This window comes from Callospermophilus lateralis, chromosome 18 (genome assembly GCF_048772815.1).
Source record: "Callospermophilus lateralis isolate mCalLat2 chromosome 18, mCalLat2.hap1, whole genome shotgun sequence".
Classification (NCBI taxonomy): Eukaryota; Metazoa; Chordata; class Mammalia; order Rodentia; family Sciuridae; genus Callospermophilus; species Callospermophilus lateralis.
The window spans coordinates 9,268,807-9,286,397 of NC_135322.1; the positions used below are offsets into that span (position 1 = coordinate 9,268,807).

General features: G+C 52.4%; 1 protein-coding gene across 1 annotated transcript; it reads left to right on the top strand.

Moving 5' to 3' along the window:
* The first annotated feature begins 4,450 nt into the window (after positions 1 to 4,450).
* Bbc3 (BCL2 binding component 3) lies at positions 4,451 to 11,267 on the top strand. The gene is made up of 4 exons (XM_076838702.1): positions 4,451 to 4,697; positions 7,059 to 7,347; positions 8,704 to 8,894; positions 11,051 to 11,267. Exons 2-4 carry the CDS (start codon positions 7,074 to 7,076, stop codon positions 11,165 to 11,167), a joined length of 582 nt encoding a protein of 193 aa, XP_076694817.1. The 5' UTR covers positions 4,451 to 4,697; positions 7,059 to 7,073; the 3' UTR covers positions 11,168 to 11,267.
* Positions 11,268 to 17,591: the final 6,324 nt, after the last annotated feature.

Genomic DNA, 17,591 nt, shown 5'->3' on the forward strand with positions numbered 1-17,591 from the left:
GGGCCCCAGCTATGGGGTCCCTGTTTGATTTCCTTTTTCTTTTTTAATTTAGATGTTGATGAACCTTTATTTGTATTCATTTATCTGTATGTGGTGCTGAGACTCGAACCCAGTGCCTCTCACATGCTAGGCAAGCGCTCTGCCACTGAGGTACAGCACCAGCCCCGTCTGATTGGCTTCGACTGGGAGTGATCTTGCCTCCCTCAGGGAATATTTGCTTCATGTTATTTAGTTTTTCAATTCACTAATGTAGATAGGCTCAGTTCTTTTTTATTTTCTTCTTTTTTTGTGGTACTCGGAATCAAACCCAGGGTGTGAGGCCAGTGCTCTGCTCCTGAGCTAAGTCCAGGCCCTCCTCCAGGGACTCTTTGCCATTGTTTCCAGAAGTTTTTTTGTTGTCACAAAGAGAAGGGGTGTTCCAGGCACCTCAGTGGGCAGAGGTCAGGGATGCTACTCACCAACCTACAAAGCCCAAGACAGCCCCCACGACAAAGAATCTTTCAACCCAAAATGTCAACGGAGCTGAGGTTGAGAAACCCAGGTCCCAGCAAAGCCAGACCCTCCCCCTCAGCCACCCCACCCCCACCCATCTTGTTCTCTCACCCTTTGGTCTCTCTTGGGCTCTTCCCAAGGCCTCCGCTCCCCTGGTCTGAATCTTCCTGTCTCCTTCTGTTTACCTTTGTCTCTCACCTTCTCTCACAGGCCTCCCTGACCCTTTATTTTATTTATTTTTTTAAACTTGGTTTTAGTTGTAGATGGACACAATACCTTTACTGTATTTACTTTTATGTGGTGCGGAGGATGGAACCCAGGGCCTCACACAGGCTAGGCGAGCCTCTACCGCTGAGCCCCAGTCCCAGCCCACCCTGACCCCTTTAAAGCCTCAGAGCCCCTCACCCCCTCTCCAGGGGGCCTGAGAGGCCAAATTGGAGGGAGGCCTAGAATGCCGCTCCAGGAACTTAGGTAGCAAGTGCCTCAGCCCCCAGCACTGCTGTGACTGAAACGTGGAGGTGGGGCCTGTTCCCTCCCTGTGGCCCTGGGGCTTCTCACAAAGACTGCCCTTTGACTTCCTAAGGGACATTTTTTTTTTTTGTCCACATATCTTTAAATTTTGAATTTGTCTCCAAAAGAGCACACTCTTTCCAATTAGCCACAGTCCCCATTGTTCCTCATTGTCTCACATTGCACTCTTTTCTCTCATTTATTTATGATGGCTCTGGACTTTGAATTGCCTGCTCTGGAGGACAGGATGCCAGACTTTGGAACAGGATCTGGACTAGATGGTGGGGGGATCTAGACTGGTGACAGTGTGGATGGCCTGGTGGACTGCCCAGCCTCTCTCCTTCTCTCCCAACTCAGCCACTAAGCAAAATTCCCACTGCCCTTCTCATTCATTTTCTTCTCAGAAGAACATTCCAGAATAGCTGGGCTGGTCTCTGGCCCTGCATTGGGCAGCCTTAGGGCACTGATTAGTGGGGGAGAGGTACAGGTGGACCAGAACCAGCAGAGGGCAAGAGTCCCTCCTGCTCCTGGCTTCATCAGTGCCAGTCACAGAACAAACCCTGACACCAATTAGTTATGCTAATCATAATAGCAAACATTTATTAGGCACTTACTATGTGTGAGACACTGCACTAACTGACTTCCATGTATGATCTCATTTAATAAGCCCAAAGCAGGGGCTGGGGTGATGGCTCAGTGGTAGAGTGCTCACCTAGCATGCAGGAGGCACTGGGTTCTATCCTCGGCACTACATTAAAATAAATAAATAAATAACCTAAAGATACATAAATAAATAAATATTAAAAAAATAAAAATAAGCCCAAAGCAATGTTTCTTAAAAGTCTTGGAACCTGATCCACAGCCAAAAATATACTTTCTTTGCAACCCATTATTGACTCATAGATTGATAAATTTTTCATCAAATTATACTTTAACTTCATGAATTAATTGTATACGTGTGTGTTGCTGGAGATTGAACCCAGGGCCACATACACAGTAGATAAGTCATCTAACACTGAGATACAATATCCCATATATATTATATTATAAAAATGTATTGTTTTTTTTGCTGGGGAAGCTGGGTAAGGTGGTAAATGTCTATAATTCTAGCAACTCGGGAGGCTGAGTCAGCAGTATCCTAAATTTGAGATTAGCCTGTCTCAAAATTAAAAATATAAAGGGCTGGAGATATAGCTCAGTTGTTAAGTGGCCCTGGGTTCAATCCTCAGTGCCATAAATAAATAAATATGTATGTTTGTAAGCCCAGCTATTAGGGAGATTGAAGCAGGAGGATTGCAAGTTCTAGGCCATCCTTGGCAATTTAGGCAGACTCCTGTCTCAAAATAAAAATAAAAAGGGCTGGAGATGTAGCTCAGTGGTACAGCACTTGCCTAGCATGTGTGAGACCCTGGGTTCAATCCCCAACACCAAAAAAGAGGAAAAAATATATATATTTATGTATATTTATACTCTCTCTCTCTCTCTCTCTCTCTCTCTCTCTCTCTCTCTCTGTTGTATTTGACTCTGGTCAAGAGCCATTGGAATTTCAGGTAGGAGGGACTGACTGCAAAGAGTCACAAGAAAAGGATTTGGAGGCGGGGTGGGGTGCTGGGGTTGTGGCTCAGTGGCCTAGCATGTGTGAGGCACTGGGTTCAATCCTCAGCAGGACATATAAATAAATGAATAAACAAAATAAAGGTTTATGTCCATCTACAACTAAAAAAAAAAAAAAAGAATATTTTAAAAAAGGAAAAGTATTTGGGGTGATGGGAAAAGTGTATCTTGATTGTGGTAGTAAATAATTGTGTACTTTTATCAACTCATCCAACTGCATACCCCCAAAATGTTAGTTTTATTGTGTACAAATATATCTCAATAAAGTTGAATTAAAGCAATAAGATTGGGCATGGGAAGTAGCTTGTAGTAGAGGGCTTGCCTAGCTTGCCAGAGCCCTGGTTTCATCCTCAGCACCCAGAACAAAAAAACGCTGGGAGAATGGAGGTGGATGGATGAATGAGGGGAGGGGCAAGGAGGGAGGAAGGCTGAGTTAGTCCCTGATGTTTAAAACAGTGATTGCAGGTGGCTGTGGAATTCCTGACTCTCCAGAGAAATCTAAGGATCCGGCCCCAAAGAAGGCCACGTCTGAGCCCCTGGACAATCTTGTTTTGCTCAGGTTGGTCTGACATCCTTTCTCAGCCAGCCCAGTGCTGGGTACTCAGAGGTGACTCACTTACCAGCAAGGTGATTTGGTTTAAGTGAAACCAGAGGGAATGGAAAGTGCAGACCGGACAGAAGTCCAGAAGCCTGGGGGAGGGAAGGTCACCCAGTCCGAGCAGGGGAGGGAAGTTATGCTGAGAAACTGAAAAGGAAAAGGGAACTGAGAGCCACCAGAGGCAGCAGGAGGGAATGGGGTGCAGGGTCTGCCCGGGCATGTCCAGGTGCCCAGGCTTCCTCCTCCCCACAGATCCACTGCCAGATTCACAGGGAGTGTGCCCAGGTGTGCATGCTCTGGAGAGTGTCCTGTCAGTGGGTCAGGTAGCAGGAACCTGTCACAGGTGTGTGACTTTGTGACTGCCTGTTGGGCGTGAGTTTTTTCTGTGCCTGATTTTTGACTCTGAGGATCAATTTCTGATACCTTCAGTGTCTGGCCTGTGTGCTGGCGTGGATGTGCTTGTGTGTGTCCTTGTGGGGGTGCTATGTGTCCAGGTGTCTGTGTGACAGGTGTGTTTTGGGGGGAGAAGTGTGTCCAGCTGTGCCTGTCAGGAAGTTACTTCCTGACACTCCTTCAGCTTGGCTCCTGTCTGTTGGAACTACTCTGTGGCTGTGTGGCTGCAGGTGTGCTCAGCGGGGTGTTTGTGAACACAGGAGTTAGTGGTTCTGCGCCTGCATGCCAGTGTGAGTGCCTAGACAGGGCAGCTACCTGTGCCCTGTCATTCTGCCAGGCTGTGTGTCCAGGTGACCCTGTTGGGGTGAGTCAGTCTGTGTGTGTCCCCTCTGTGTCTGCGCACCCATGCCCTGTCCAGTGTGTGCATTTGAGACTATAGCTGTGTGTCCCAGTGCCTGTCCCCGTGGCCTATTAGCACGTGACTTTGAGTACCCCGGAGTCCAGGCGGTCAGTTTGCGTGTGCGTCCCGGGGAGTGCTTCTGCGGGTCCCAGTCAGTGTGTCAGTGTGTCAGTGTGTGTGTCCAGCTGTCCCGTGTCTGGGCGTCCCCCACCGGCGCGCCTCCTCGCCCCAGGGCCGGGCCGTGCCCCTCCCCTGGCTGCAGGGAAACCCCCCGCGCGCGGAGGTAGGGGGCGCGGCGCGCGCCTGCAAGTCCCGACTTGTCCGCGGCGGCGGGCGGGCCCGTGGCGTCACGCGGGGGCGGGGCGTGGGACCCGCCGGGCGGGGGCGGGGCGGGGCGGGGCGGCCGCGGATCCGCCGGGCGGCCAGAGACTCCGCGCGAACCACATGCGAACGGGCGCCTAGTGGCGGCGGCGGCGGCAACACGATCGAGATCAGCAGCGGCGGCCACAACGCGGACGCGCCTGCGGCCCGAGCAGCAGCAGCAACAGCAGCCGCCACTGCAGTTAGAGCGGCGGCAGCAGGAATAACAGCAGCAGCCGCCGCAGCGAGCGGCGCTCGGCGGGCGCGCCCTCCTCAAGGAAGCCGCCCGTCCCACATCACCGCCCCCTCCGGCGTGTTCATGCCCCCGGGGTGAGTGTGCGCACCCCGAATCCCGCCGGGGGCCATCGGCAGGCCGGGTGGGCTCCCTGGAGGAGGTGACGGGAGTGCACTGAGGGAGCAGTGCGGGCTCCCAGCATCCGCGCACCGTGCCTGCCCGACCCTCACCGGGCATCTGGGCGGGGGTGGCGGGGCGGGAAGCCCTTCTGCGGACGGGCGCCGGGTCTGGGCGCACAGGTGCCTCAGCGGTCTGGCGGGTTTGTTTACAAACAATGGGGTGCGGGCTCGGCAGCGCCCCCTGGTGGCCATGCGGCCCGGGGACGAGAGGCGACCCCAGGTTGCCCCAGCCCCCGGGGCCCGGGGGGGCGGGGGGCGGCACCGAGGGGCGGCCACACCCAGGGCGCGCGCCCGCTGGGGGCGGCGACAGGGGGCGGCTTGCGGGCCGCGGAGTCTGCGGCTCCTGCGGGCGGGGGCTGCGCCCCAGCAACAGCCGGTTATTGGCCCCGCGCTCGCCTGGCGGGCGGGGCGGCGCACGTGGCGGCGGTGGGGGGCCGTGACAGCGAGGGGCGTCTGGGACTGCCGCGGCTCGCGCGTGCGGGGCTGTGGATCTGCAGGTGTCTCGCCTGGTGTGTGCGCGTGTCTGGCTCCGAGTTGGAGCGGGGGGCCGCAGGGAGTGGTTGTGTCAATCCAGAGGAATGTTGGCGTTTGCGACCCGTCGGGGTGTCTGTGTGAGTCCCCGCGCACCGTTGTGTGGGCTCCCGCGTGTGGGTGGGGTGTGCCTGTGTGTTGTGGAGAGTTGTCTGCCTGTGCCCTTTGAGTGGCTCCGCTGCCCGCGCTGCTAGGTGTGTAGTTGTGCTTGTTCGTGTGCTGCTTGAATGGGCTGTTTGTGTTTAGAGTGTGTGCTGTGTGTCCTGCCCGAGTGTGGGCTGTGTGTCCTGTCCGAGTGTGGGCTGTGTGTCCTGCCCGAGGGTGGGCTGTGTGTTTGGTCTGTGGCTGTCTCTGTGTCTCCAGGGCATGTGTGATGGTCTGCCTGCCGAGTGCCACTGTCTGTTTTCTGTCCAGGTGTCTGAGTTCTGCAGGTCGTGTCAGGGGGTGGGGGGAGGGGGGGTGGTCCCCGTCTGTGTTTGGCTTGTGTGTCTGGCGTCAGTGTCTGGGAATTGAAGACCGAGGCTCTGTGGGGTCTGTGCGGTGCAGGCGGTGGGTGTTGCTGGCAGCCTGTCTCAGCCCTGTGTGTGTGTGTGTGTGTGTGTATGCGCACGCCTGTTGGGTCTGAGGGGCTTGTCACTGATCGGCTGGCTCATGTGTGTCATGTGGCTGCGTGTGTGTAGTGTTTATGTCAGTCACGTGAGACCAGTGTTTTCGGTGGGTGCTGGAGGTGTGTGCGCTGGGGCTGTGCGGCTGAGTTGTGTGCTCGCAGTTGGTGCTGATGCTCCAGGGCTGGGGAGGAGGGCAGCTGATGTCTGCTGCCCTGCTGGTGGCCTGCGTGTTGTTGCCGGGATGTGTGGTGATGCTGCTGGGTCTGATGACATGTGTGTTTGATTTACATGTGTCCTGGGGACCCAGAGATGGTGACATTCTGATGTGTTTTGGTGGCAAGGCTGTGTGAGTCCTAAGGTGTGCAGGTCCTGGGGGTGTGTCTGTGTGTGGAGAGGGACATGCTGGAGACTTTGAAGTAGCATGCTGTTTTGTGTGTTTGTGCCTGTGCTTGTGATGCTGCATTGTGTGTGTCCCTGGGCAGGTCTACAGTGGGTCAGTGTGTGATGTTGTTGTGTGTCCATAGGGATGCAGTGTGTGCATAATGCTTGTGATGGGCTGCTTGCGTATGCATGCCAGTGTTTGGGTCAGTGTGTGTGTGTGTGTGTGTCCTGAGTGGGATGGTCTCTGATATGGGGGGGGGGAGGCTGACCAGTTCTGTGGGGGCCCTGTGTGTATCAGTGTTGTGTGCCCTTCATACACACAACCCCATCCACCCTCCCAACACTCCTCTCCACTTGGGACCTGTGTGACCCTTGTGTGTGTCTCCGGACCCTTGCTGCCCTGCTTGTGTGCCAGTCACTGTGTTGGGAAAGTTGTCCCCACCAGCCCGTGCCCTGTGTGAAGCCCAGCTAGAGTGACTTTGGGTTGTGGGGCCATCGCAGCCCTTGAAGCACACACAGGCCCACACTCCTTCCACCTGGTCCGTGCCTCCCTGTCCCTCCTGTGTGCCCAACATCGTGTTCCTGGGGGGCTGTCCTGCACGGGTCATCCCCTAGTTGGGTGTGTCTTGTGGGGCCATCACTCCCTCCTGTCACACACACCTCCCTTCCTTCACTGCCTGGTGTGACCCCTGGGTGGGGTGTAGGATCCTGGGGCCCTAACCCCCTGCATTCCCGCTGATCTCCCGGTGTCCTGCAGGCCCCAGGGAGCGCCATGGCCCGTGCACGCCAGGAGGGCAGCTCTCCGGAGCCCGTAGAGGGCCTGGCCCGCGACGGCCCGCGCCCCTTCCCGCTTGGTCGCCTGGTGCCCTCGGCTGTGTCCTGTGGCCTCTGCGAGCCGGGTCTGCCTGCCGCCCCTGCCGCCCCTGCCCTGCTGCCCGCTGCCTACCTCTGCGCCCCCACCGCCCCGCCCGCCGTCACCGCCGCCCTGGGGGTCCCCCGCTGGCCTGGGGGTCCCCGCAGCCGGCCCCGAGGCCCGCGCCCAGACGGTGAGTGCCCACCCACATCCGGGATGATGGGAGCCAGGGAAAGAGGGTCGTGGAGACTCCGAGGAACTAGAGTGGGAGCGAGGGGGGTGGTGGTGAGAGGAGCAGGGCCACTGGGAGGGTGTGGCCAGTGTGGTCTTTTGTGTTGTAAGAAGCAGGAAGACGGAGTGGGAGGCCGAGGATGGAGGGGGAGGTCGAGTGGGAAGTCCCTCCTGGAATCTGACTGCAGTCCCTGTCTCGCAGCCCACGGTCTCTTCTCTTTTCCGGGCCTCGGGCAACAGCTGTTTCGTAGCTCCCCTCCTCCAGCCTGGGTCCCCGGGACCCCCCCGAGGTTTACAGTAGGAAGAAGTGTGGGCTGAGCAGGAGAGCTGACACCTCTGGACTTTGGGGAGGGGGCGCGGGGCCTTTTGCCTTTATTTGCATCTCTTTGGCCCGATCAGGCCCTCTCCCGGTCTCCCAGGGGGAAGGGCCATTGTGCTGGGAAAGTCCCGGTGGGGAGAGGGTGAGTCTTGGGGAGGGAAGGGTTAAAGGTCCCCTGCCTGATGGGCTGTTAACCCTGTGACGCCCGGCAGGGGAAAAGACTGTCCTGGTTCCCGTCCCTCCCCCATCCCGTCCCCGGAGCCCCGGCAGCGAGGAGAGAAACTTCCCCAGCTCAGTTCCTGGCGGCGGGGCGGGGACCCCCGATTTCAAGAAGAGTCACAGACGCGAACCTGAGGCCCTGGTTTTAAGCTTTAGGAAACCCTCAGGCCAGGACCCGGTGTGACAGGAGGGACTCCGAGGAGCTCAGAAGGGGGTGGGGCAGGAAGGCATCTCCCGTGTCCCAACCCCCCCAGGCCGTGCTCTCTGGCAGCCACAGTCTGGCCTTCTGGTCTCCAGGCCTCTGCCACATCCGGGGGTGTGGCCTCACTGTGGTTGGACACGAGAGGGCAGGAGACCTGAGGCTTGTGACTCTGGGTGGGGTCAGTCGCTGTATCCCTGTGTGACCTTGGGCTGCTTCGAAGGGTGGGCCTCAGTTTCCCTATCAAATACCGCAGGCAAGACTTGGCCCTGTTTTGGAAAAGGCCCTGTTTTGGTACTTAGGTCGGATGAGAGGAAGGACTTCCAGGCTGACATGGGCATTGGGCCAGGCAGGTGACCCCAGGAGAGCCGCCTCCTTAGGTCTTCTTCTGGCTTTCTAGTGCCTGGGAAGGAGCAGGGGAGAAATCTGGCTCGCAGGGAGGAAAAAGAAATCTCTAGAAATCAGGCGGGGAGCAGAGAGGAAACCAGGGAGAGGGAGCAGGCCCTGGCGACCCGGGTTCCTCTGGACCCCTGGGCCACGAGGGGTGGTAGGTGATGACCACGCCCCTCTGCCTCTCCCAGGTCCTCAGCCATCCCTCTCACCCGCCGAGCAGCACCTAGAGTCGCCGGTTCCCAGCGCCCCGGAGGCCCTGGCGGGCGGTCCTACCCAGGCGGCCCCCGGGGTCCGGGGGGAGGAGGAGCAGTGGGCCCGCGAGATCGGGGCCCAGCTGCGGCGGATGGCGGACGACCTCAACGCGCAGTACGAGCGGCGGGTGAGTGCGGGGGAGGGGCGGACGGCAGGTGGGACTTCCCGCCGCGGGAGGGGGCCGCGGGCGCCCCCGCCAGATGTGCGGCAGCTGCTGCCCCGCGCTGCGGGGTCGCGCCGGGGACAGGCAGGTGGGGGGCGGGGCGCTGTGCCCGCGGAGCCGCCGCGGGCCGAGGCCTCCGCGAGAGCCGCGACGCGCCGGTGGCCCGCGGCCGCGGGGACTGAGGGCGGCGCTGGGCGCAGCGGCTCCTATATCCCGGGCTATTTATAGCTGGTGAGTCAGCAGCGGCGCGGCGGCCGCGCCCGCCCCTCCCTCCGCTCCTCCTCCCTCCGCGCTCCGCGCTCCCGCGGCCGCGCGCCCTCCCCGCCCCTTTCCTCCGTTCCTACGCCCCGCCCCTTCCCTCACGCCCCGCCCCTTTCCTACGCCCCGCCCCGCCCCGCCGGCCCGCAGCGCGGCCTCCAGGAGGAAATGCGGGCGGCCCGCAGCCCTGCAGCCGGCCAGCTGGGTTCGGTGTGAACATCACACCTGCGGTGTTGGCTGGCCCAAAACACGAGCAAAACAAAAAATGCCCGCGATGTTTTGCCTCCCCCATCCCTTCCCTGCCCGCCTGGCAGAGGCGACCTCAAGGCTGTGGCTCAGGAGTAGAGCCCTTGCCTAGCATGCTAGGCCCTGGGTTCCTTCCCAGCGCAGGACTAAACCCCAGCAACAGCAACAACCACCAAAAACAAAGAAGACCCCAGGTTGGTGTGTCTCCCCTGCAGGTGCGGATTCTTTTCCCACATACAAGGCCAGCATCAGTTACTTAGGATAGTGGGGCCTTTCACCCTAACAGGCGTGATCTAGTCTGGGTTCCTCTCCAAACTGCTGCGCCCGCCCCCCACCCCACGTTATCCTTGAGAGTCATCCTCATTGGCAAAGGTGACTCTCAAGAATCAACAGTGTCCTGATTCATTTTCTCATGGTGGATATTTAGGATCCATGATTAAATATATTTAAAATTTCACTTATTTTCTATCCCCAAAGATGCACACCTCCAGGTGCACCTATGTGCAGGTACCTGGGCGCCCTGTGCTCCTCCCCATAGCAGCAGTGTGTCAGTGGCAGGCTTTATAACCTGCCCCCTTTGCACCTTCTCTTGGCTGCAGCAGTTGGAAGGGGGGGTGTAACTCAGGCAGGAGGTGCTCCCAGGATCTGCTGCAGGGTGCCTTGGGGATCATTAGGATCACCTAACTGACTGTCCTTAAAATGTATCCTTTCCTCTGCTTCAGAGGGGGTGAGGTCAGGCGGGTCCTGCTTAGCCATGAACTTGGCAGAGGGGACAGAGGACACTAGAGCTATTCAGACATTGTTTAGTACTGCCTTTCATTTTTACCAGGAGCAAGAGGAGAGTCCAGTATTTGGGAGTCAGAGGGTCTTAGGGGCCATCCCACATCTTCATTCTGTCATGAGGGAGAAGGCAAGGGTTTCTCCGAGTTCACAGTGGACCTGGCTTTGCCTAAAAGTACTTCGCACTGCCCCAGTGTGTCCCCTGTTTCCCTGCTTCCATTTGTTGTAGAATGGCTGAAGCTGTGGTTCCCTGTTCTCTTTACTCGCCAACCTTCATTTTCCTCCCGTCATATTGGGAATTGAACCCAGGGCCTCCCACATATATGCTAGGCAAACACTCTGCCTCGGAGCCACACCCCAGCCCAATTTTAAATTTTGAGACAGGGTCTGCCTGAGTCATTAAGGCTGGCCTTGACCTTGCAATTCCCTGCCTCAGCTTCCCCAAGTCACTGGGATCACAGGTGTGGCCACCATGCCTGCTTCGTCCTGCCAAGGGGAAGGCAGGATGAGTTGCAACCTAGCCCAGTCCCTCAGCCCCTGGGTGACATTCCCACCTAAAAAACAGGGAGGGGACCATCACAACTAACATGCTGAGCACTTGTTTAGTGCCAGGCTGGTTCTGTGCTGTGGGAATTCTGTCCTCGTCTCTCCCTCCTGTTCCCATGTCCTACCAGAGGATGTAACATCCTGTCCCTGGGAAGGGATGACATTCATGGGTGGAGGAGCTGGAAAGGGCTGGTGAGGGGTAGCCTCCATCCTGCTTGCCCTTCGCCTGGATCACCCCCTCCCTGTCACCACACAGTCCACGCTAACTTTCCTTCTCTCTCTTTCCCTAGAGACAAGAGGAACAGCAGCGACACCGCCCCTCACCCTGGAGGGTCTTGTACAATCTCATCATGGGACTCCTGCCCTTACCCAGGGGCCATGGAGCCCCAGAAATGGAGCCCAATTAGGTGCCTGCACCCGCCCGGTGGACGTCGGGGACTTGGGGGGCAGGACCCTCCCACCTCCTGATGCCCTGGCCAGCGCGGGGGACTTTTTCTGCACCATGTAGCATACTGGACTACCAGCCCTGCCTGTCCCAGGGGCGGGCCGGGCAGCCACTCCAGCCCTGGCCCAGCCTGGGCGCAGTGATGGAGAAGTGGACTCCTGGGCCCCTGGCACAGCCGCCAGGGGAAGGAGGGCTGAAGGACTCAGCATCGGAAGGCGGCGGTGACTGAGGGGGTGGGGACTGAGCCACCTGCCTCTGCCGCCCATCACCATCTCAGGAAAGGCTGCTGGTGCTGGCTGCCCGTTCCAGCTGCAGGGGGGACGCTGGGGGCCTCCCCAGTGCTCCTTCACTTTGGGCCTGGCCTCAGGCCCCTGGTGCTTCCCCCCCTCCTCTTGGGGAGGGGGCCCATGAAGAGCAAATGAGCCAAACGTGACCACTAGCCTCCTGGAGCCAGAGAATGGGGTGTGTCTGATGGCCTCCCCAGCCTAGCGCCCAGCCATCTTCCCTGAGCCGGCCGGCGGGTGGCGGGCTCGCCTGCCTCACCTTCATCTGGGGGTGGCCAGGAGGGGCCCAGACTGTGAATCCTGTGCTCTGCCCATGACCACCCCCGTCCCCATCAATCCCATTGCATAGGTTTAGAAAGAGCACGTGTGACCACTGGCGTTCATTTGGGGGGTGGGAGACTTTGGCAGAAGCCGCCCCAGCCTTAGTCCCCAGGGCCAAGCGCTGGGGGGAAGACGGGGAGTCAGGGAGGGGGGGAGTCTCAGAAGAGGGAGGAGTCTGGGAGCGGGGAGGGGTGGCCCAGCCTGTAAAATACTGTATATGCGCTGCTGTAGATACCGGAATGAATTTTCTGTACATGTTTGGTTAATTTTTTTTGTACATGATTTTTGTATGTTTCCTTTTCAATAAAATCAGATTGGAACAGTGGATACTCTTTCTGCTCGCCTTCCCCACAGCCTAGCCTTAGACCTCTGCCACCACCTCTGAGAGGTGGGACAGAAGCAGTGTCCCTGGCACTCACCCAGGTCAGGGCAGCTGTAACCCTAGCAGATGACGAAGAATGTGGCCTAGTGCAACCTGCCCAGCCTCCACAGTCCTGACCATTTATTCCCACAGGATAGAGGGTCTGTAGGGGCTCCAAATTTATTGAATGGATGAATGACCCATGATTTATTCAGAAGCACCACTGTCCTAAGTGCTGGGACACACTGGTCATGAGACAGACCTTCTTCTGGCCCCCAAGGAGGTAGAAGGTGACATCCAGTCAGGCACTGTGATCAGCCTTAAGCTGCCTCTCTGACTGGAGGTGCAGGACCAGCTAAGATCAGCAGAAGCCAGTGTAGCATTGAAGTTAGAAAGGACAGTTCTTAGCCCAGACTTGGTGACACATGACTGTAACCCAGTGACTTGGAAGGCTAAGGCAGGAAGATCACAAGTTCAAAGCTAGCCTCAGCAACTTAGTGAGAACTTGTCTCTAAATATGCAAAAAGGACTGGGGAATAGCTCAGTAGTTATGCACCCCTGAGTTCAATCCCTGGTCCCAAATAAAATAAAAATAAATTAAAAGGGTTGGGGATGAGGCCAAGTGGTAATGCATCCCTGGGTTCAATTCCCACTACCAAAAAAATTTTTTAAATATAATAAACTGCAGACAGTCAGGCACAGTAGTGCACACCTATAATCCCAGCAGATGGGGAGGTTGAGGCAGAAGGATCATGAGTTTAAAGTCAGCCTCAGCAATTTAGCAACCCTGTCTCAAAAATAAAAAGGGATAGGCTGGGGTTGTGGGTCAGCGGTAGAAGGTTCGATCCTCAGCACCACATAAAAAATAAATAAAACAAGGTATTGTGTCTAACTAAACTAAAAACTAAACATTAAAAAAAAAAGTGGGGGGAGGGCTGGGGATGTGGCTGAAGCGGTAATGTGCTCGCCTGTCATGCGTGGAGCTCTGGGTTCGATCCTCAGCACCACATAAAATAAAAAATAAAGATGTTGTGTCCACCGAAAACTGAAAAATAAATATTAAAAAACTCTCTCTCTTAAAAAAAAGAAGGGAGGGTGGGGGACATGGGGATGTGGCTCAGTGGTTTAGTGCCCCTGTGTTCAATCCCCAGTACAAAAAAACTAAGAGATATAATTAAAAACCATATGCTAAATTTTATTTGTTTATTTTGTGATACTGGGGATACAAACATAATTGAAATTCTAGAAATTATTCAAGTAATCCCAGAAGGCAGGGTAGGGTAGGGTAAACAGGAACAAAAATGGGAAAGTTGAATGAATTTGGGGTTTGCCAAGTTCAACCATGCCAATGCTTCACGAAACAGCCCTAAGAAGGGCAAGCAGCTGGGGGAGAGGCATCCTCTGCCAGATCAGGAGCCTGTGCCATGGCGAGGGCTGACCAGGGCTCTGGTGCTAGACAGGCTGGGTGTGAGTGGTCACTATGCGGTCCGGGTCCTGGCATTAAGTATGAAGCAAGAAGACAGATCTCAGGAATGATAAATACCCGGAGCCTGCCGTCATATCTTCTTGCCTTTCTTTCTCACTATTACCTGTTGCTTTTTCCTGTTCACTGCAGTTCCCACTGCACAGTAGCCCGCGCTTACCATGGGGACACACTCCAAGACCCCCAGCGGATGCCTAAAACCACGGGCAGCAGCCTTTACATACACACCTAAGATAAAGTGTAAATTGTGAATTAGACACAATAATAGATTCAGAAAATACCTAATAAAATAGAACAATCATAACAATAAACTGTAATAAAGTTGCCAGCATCACTACTCTTATACTTCGAGGTTATTATTAAGTAAAATCAGACTTACTTGAACATAAGTACAAGATTCTAAGACAGTGGATCTGATAACTGAGATGGCTACTGAGGGCAATTCGAGGCACATTTAATTGAATATGCAGTGACCTTTTTTTTTTTTTTTTAAAGAAAGAGATAACTTTTAATATTTATTTTTTAGTTTTCGGCGGACGCAACATCTTTGTTTGTATGTGGTGCTGAGGGTCGAACCCGGGCCACACGCATGCCAGGCGAGTGCGCTACCGCTTGAGCCACATCCCCAGCCCCATATGCAGTGACTTTTGCTTTAAACAGTCATATAAAAACCAGGAAAGGTGCTGGGTGTGGTGGTACATGCCTGTAGGATTCTAAATTCAAAGCCAGCCTCAGCAATTTAGCAAGGCACTAAGCAACTCAGTGAGACCCTGTCTCTAAATAAAATACCAAAATCAAAATCGGGGCTGGGGTTGTGGCTCAGTGGTAGAGCGCTTGCCTAGCATGCGTGAGGCACTGGGTTTAATACCCGGAACCATATAAAATTAAACAAATAAAATAAAGGTATTGTGTCCATCTACAACTAAAAAAAAAAAAAAAAAAAAAAAAATGGGCTGGAAATGTGGCTCAGTGGTTTGAGTGTCCTGAGTTCAATCCCAAGTAGCAAACAAACAAAACAACAACAAAAAAACAACAACAACAACAAAAAAAAACAGGAATGTTAGTGCTCATCTGTAATCCCAGCAACTCAGGAAACTGAGGCAGAAGGATCATCACACATTTGAGGCCAGCCTCAATCTCTCTCTCTCTCTCTCTCTCTCTCTCTTTTTTTTTTTTTTTTGCTTGAAACAGTACAAATTTATTACCTTATAGTTGTAGACCTTACAATTTTAACAGGGGTCTCACTGAGCTAAAATCAAGACTTTTGTTTTTTAAATTGATTTTAGAGTAGAATGCATTTTGACATATAGTATAGTCTCAGTATCTTAACAAGACCCTGTCTAAAAAAATTAAAAAGGGCTGGGGACATGGCTCAGTGGCTGAGCACCTCTGGGTTCAACTCCTAGTATTAAAAAAAAAAAAAAAAAGAAGTATATTTCTGGGGCTGGGGCTGGAGCTCAGTGGTAGAGCACTTGCCTAGTACTCGTGAGGCACTGGGTTCAATCCCTGGCACCACATACAATAAACAAATAAAATAAAGATATATATATATAAAAATATATATATGAATATATATAATATATATGATATATATGATATAATATATATAATATATATGAATATATATGATATAATATATATGAATATATATAATATATATATGAAGTATATATTTCCAAGAAATGTTAAGAGAAAAAAGGGATTTAAAAAAAAATTCTAGAGGATTGTCTTAAATCTATAATATTTTATCTGAAACAAAGAAACAAAACCTTTCTCCATTTATCTACCATTTCCAGTGATCTTTTACTCATCTTTTTTTTTTTTTTTTTTTTTCCAGTTTGAGTCTTTATTCTAGTTAAAAGTAGTGGTATTTTCTTAGTATATTGTCATTTTATGCTTGAAAATTATTCAAATATTCATTCATATATTGAATAATTGTAACATATTTTTAGAAATGTTTTCTCCCCACATATATATTTTAAACTTTTAATGGAAAAATTTAAACACAGACAAAAAATGGTAAAATACCCTAGTTTCTGCTCAAGCCAATCTTGTTCTATCTTCCCAACTACCTTCTTTTCAAGATTACTTGATTCAAGTCACACGTATCATCTCATTTTATTTGTAAATATTAGTATCTATAGATATTCATTCCATTTATAAGTATGTATTTCTAAAAGGTGAAAAATTAAAAAAATATAACTATAACACCACTGCCACAGTAAGAAATAATTAAAAGTAATTCTTTCAAAAACCTGGTCAATGTTTAAATTTCTCTGCCAACTTGGTTTTGTTTTTGTTTTTTAACAGTTTGAATCATGACCCAATAAAGACTGTGCATTACAATTATTTGCTGTTTCATAGGAACTATAGGTTTCCTCTCCCTCTCCTAGTTTTCTCCCTTCTTTTACCCATCTTGAAGTTTCTAGTTTTTCCAGATATTATTTCCCTTCAGTCTGAAAAACTTCCATGTAGTATTTTTTGTAGTGTCTTTCTGCTGGCAACCAATTTTCTTAAGTTTTTCTTTTCTTTTTTTTTAATCTCAAATTATCTATTTCAACACCTTGCTGGATATTTTTACTGATTATGAAATTTCTGGTTGTGGCGCTCCCCATAATCCCAGCTACTCTGGGGGCTGAGAAAAGAGGATCACAAACTTAAGGCTAGCCTCAGCAACTTAATTGGGCTTTTTTGTTTGTTTGTTTGTTACTTGGGATTGAACTCAGGGGCACTTGACCACTGAGCCACATTCCCAAATGCTGATGCACTGTCTCAAAATAAAAAGGACTGGGGATGTATGTAGTTCAGTGGTACAGTGCCCTGGGTTCAATTCCCATTATTAGAAGGGGAAAGAAAAAAAAAAAAAAACGAAAAAGACTTGGGTGGAATTTGTGCATCAAAGATTGGTACCCTCCTTGGAGATCTCCTTTCCAGAATTTCCTCTTTGCTTTCCAGCAACTAAGACCACTCCAGCCTCCACCTTTGGTTCTGCAGACCAGTAAGGCAACTGAGTTTCCACCTGAGTTTTACTCGGGGGCTGGACTGCATGGGTCCTCAGGTTAAAGTTGCTGAAAAATTAACCAGAAACCAAAATACTAACAACAACAAACCCACCAAAGCCAAGCAGTGGTGCACATGTGTAATCCCAGAGGCTTGGGAGGCTGAGTAAGGAGGATCGCCAGTTCCAGCTTCAGCAATGGTGAGGCCCTAAGCAACTCAGTGAGACCCTGTCTCTAAATAATATACAAAATAATGGGCTGGAATTGTGGTTCAGCGGCAGAGTGCTTGGCTCGCATGTATGAGGCACTGGGTTTGATCCTCAGCACCACATAAAAATTAATAAATAAAGGTGTCATCTACAACTAAAAAACTAAAAAAATATTAATAAGAAAATACAAAACAGGGCTGGGAATGTGGCTCAGTGGTTGAGTGCCTCCAAACCCCAGTACCAAAAAACAAAACAAACAAACAAAAAAACCCCCCCACACACACACAAAAAAAACCCCACAAGATACTCACATAGTGTTGATCTCTTCTTGCAAGTAGCTGGGTTTTGGTTTTGGTGTTAGTTTTGTTTAGAATGTCTAGTTATCTGCAGGAGGGTTCTCTGTTAGGAGTTCACGCCACTATAGCAGACACATAACTACTCCCTCCTCTTCCTTTTTTTTTTTGGTGGCACTGAGGATGGAACCCAGAGCCCAGCACATGCCAAGAACACGCTCTATTGCTGAACCACACCCTCAGCCCTGCCTCTTCGTTTTCATAGAACCAAACCTATCATTTCCTAGGACTAAAAGTGGAAAATTCTCAGCACCACCACCACCAAAAAGAGGCAGATTCAGTTAGAGAAGGCCATGTTTTTGTCTGCTAAGTCCAAAGGGCTCCTAGAAAACAAAAATGAGGGACTTCAAACAAAAGAGGGAATATCTAAAGTCAT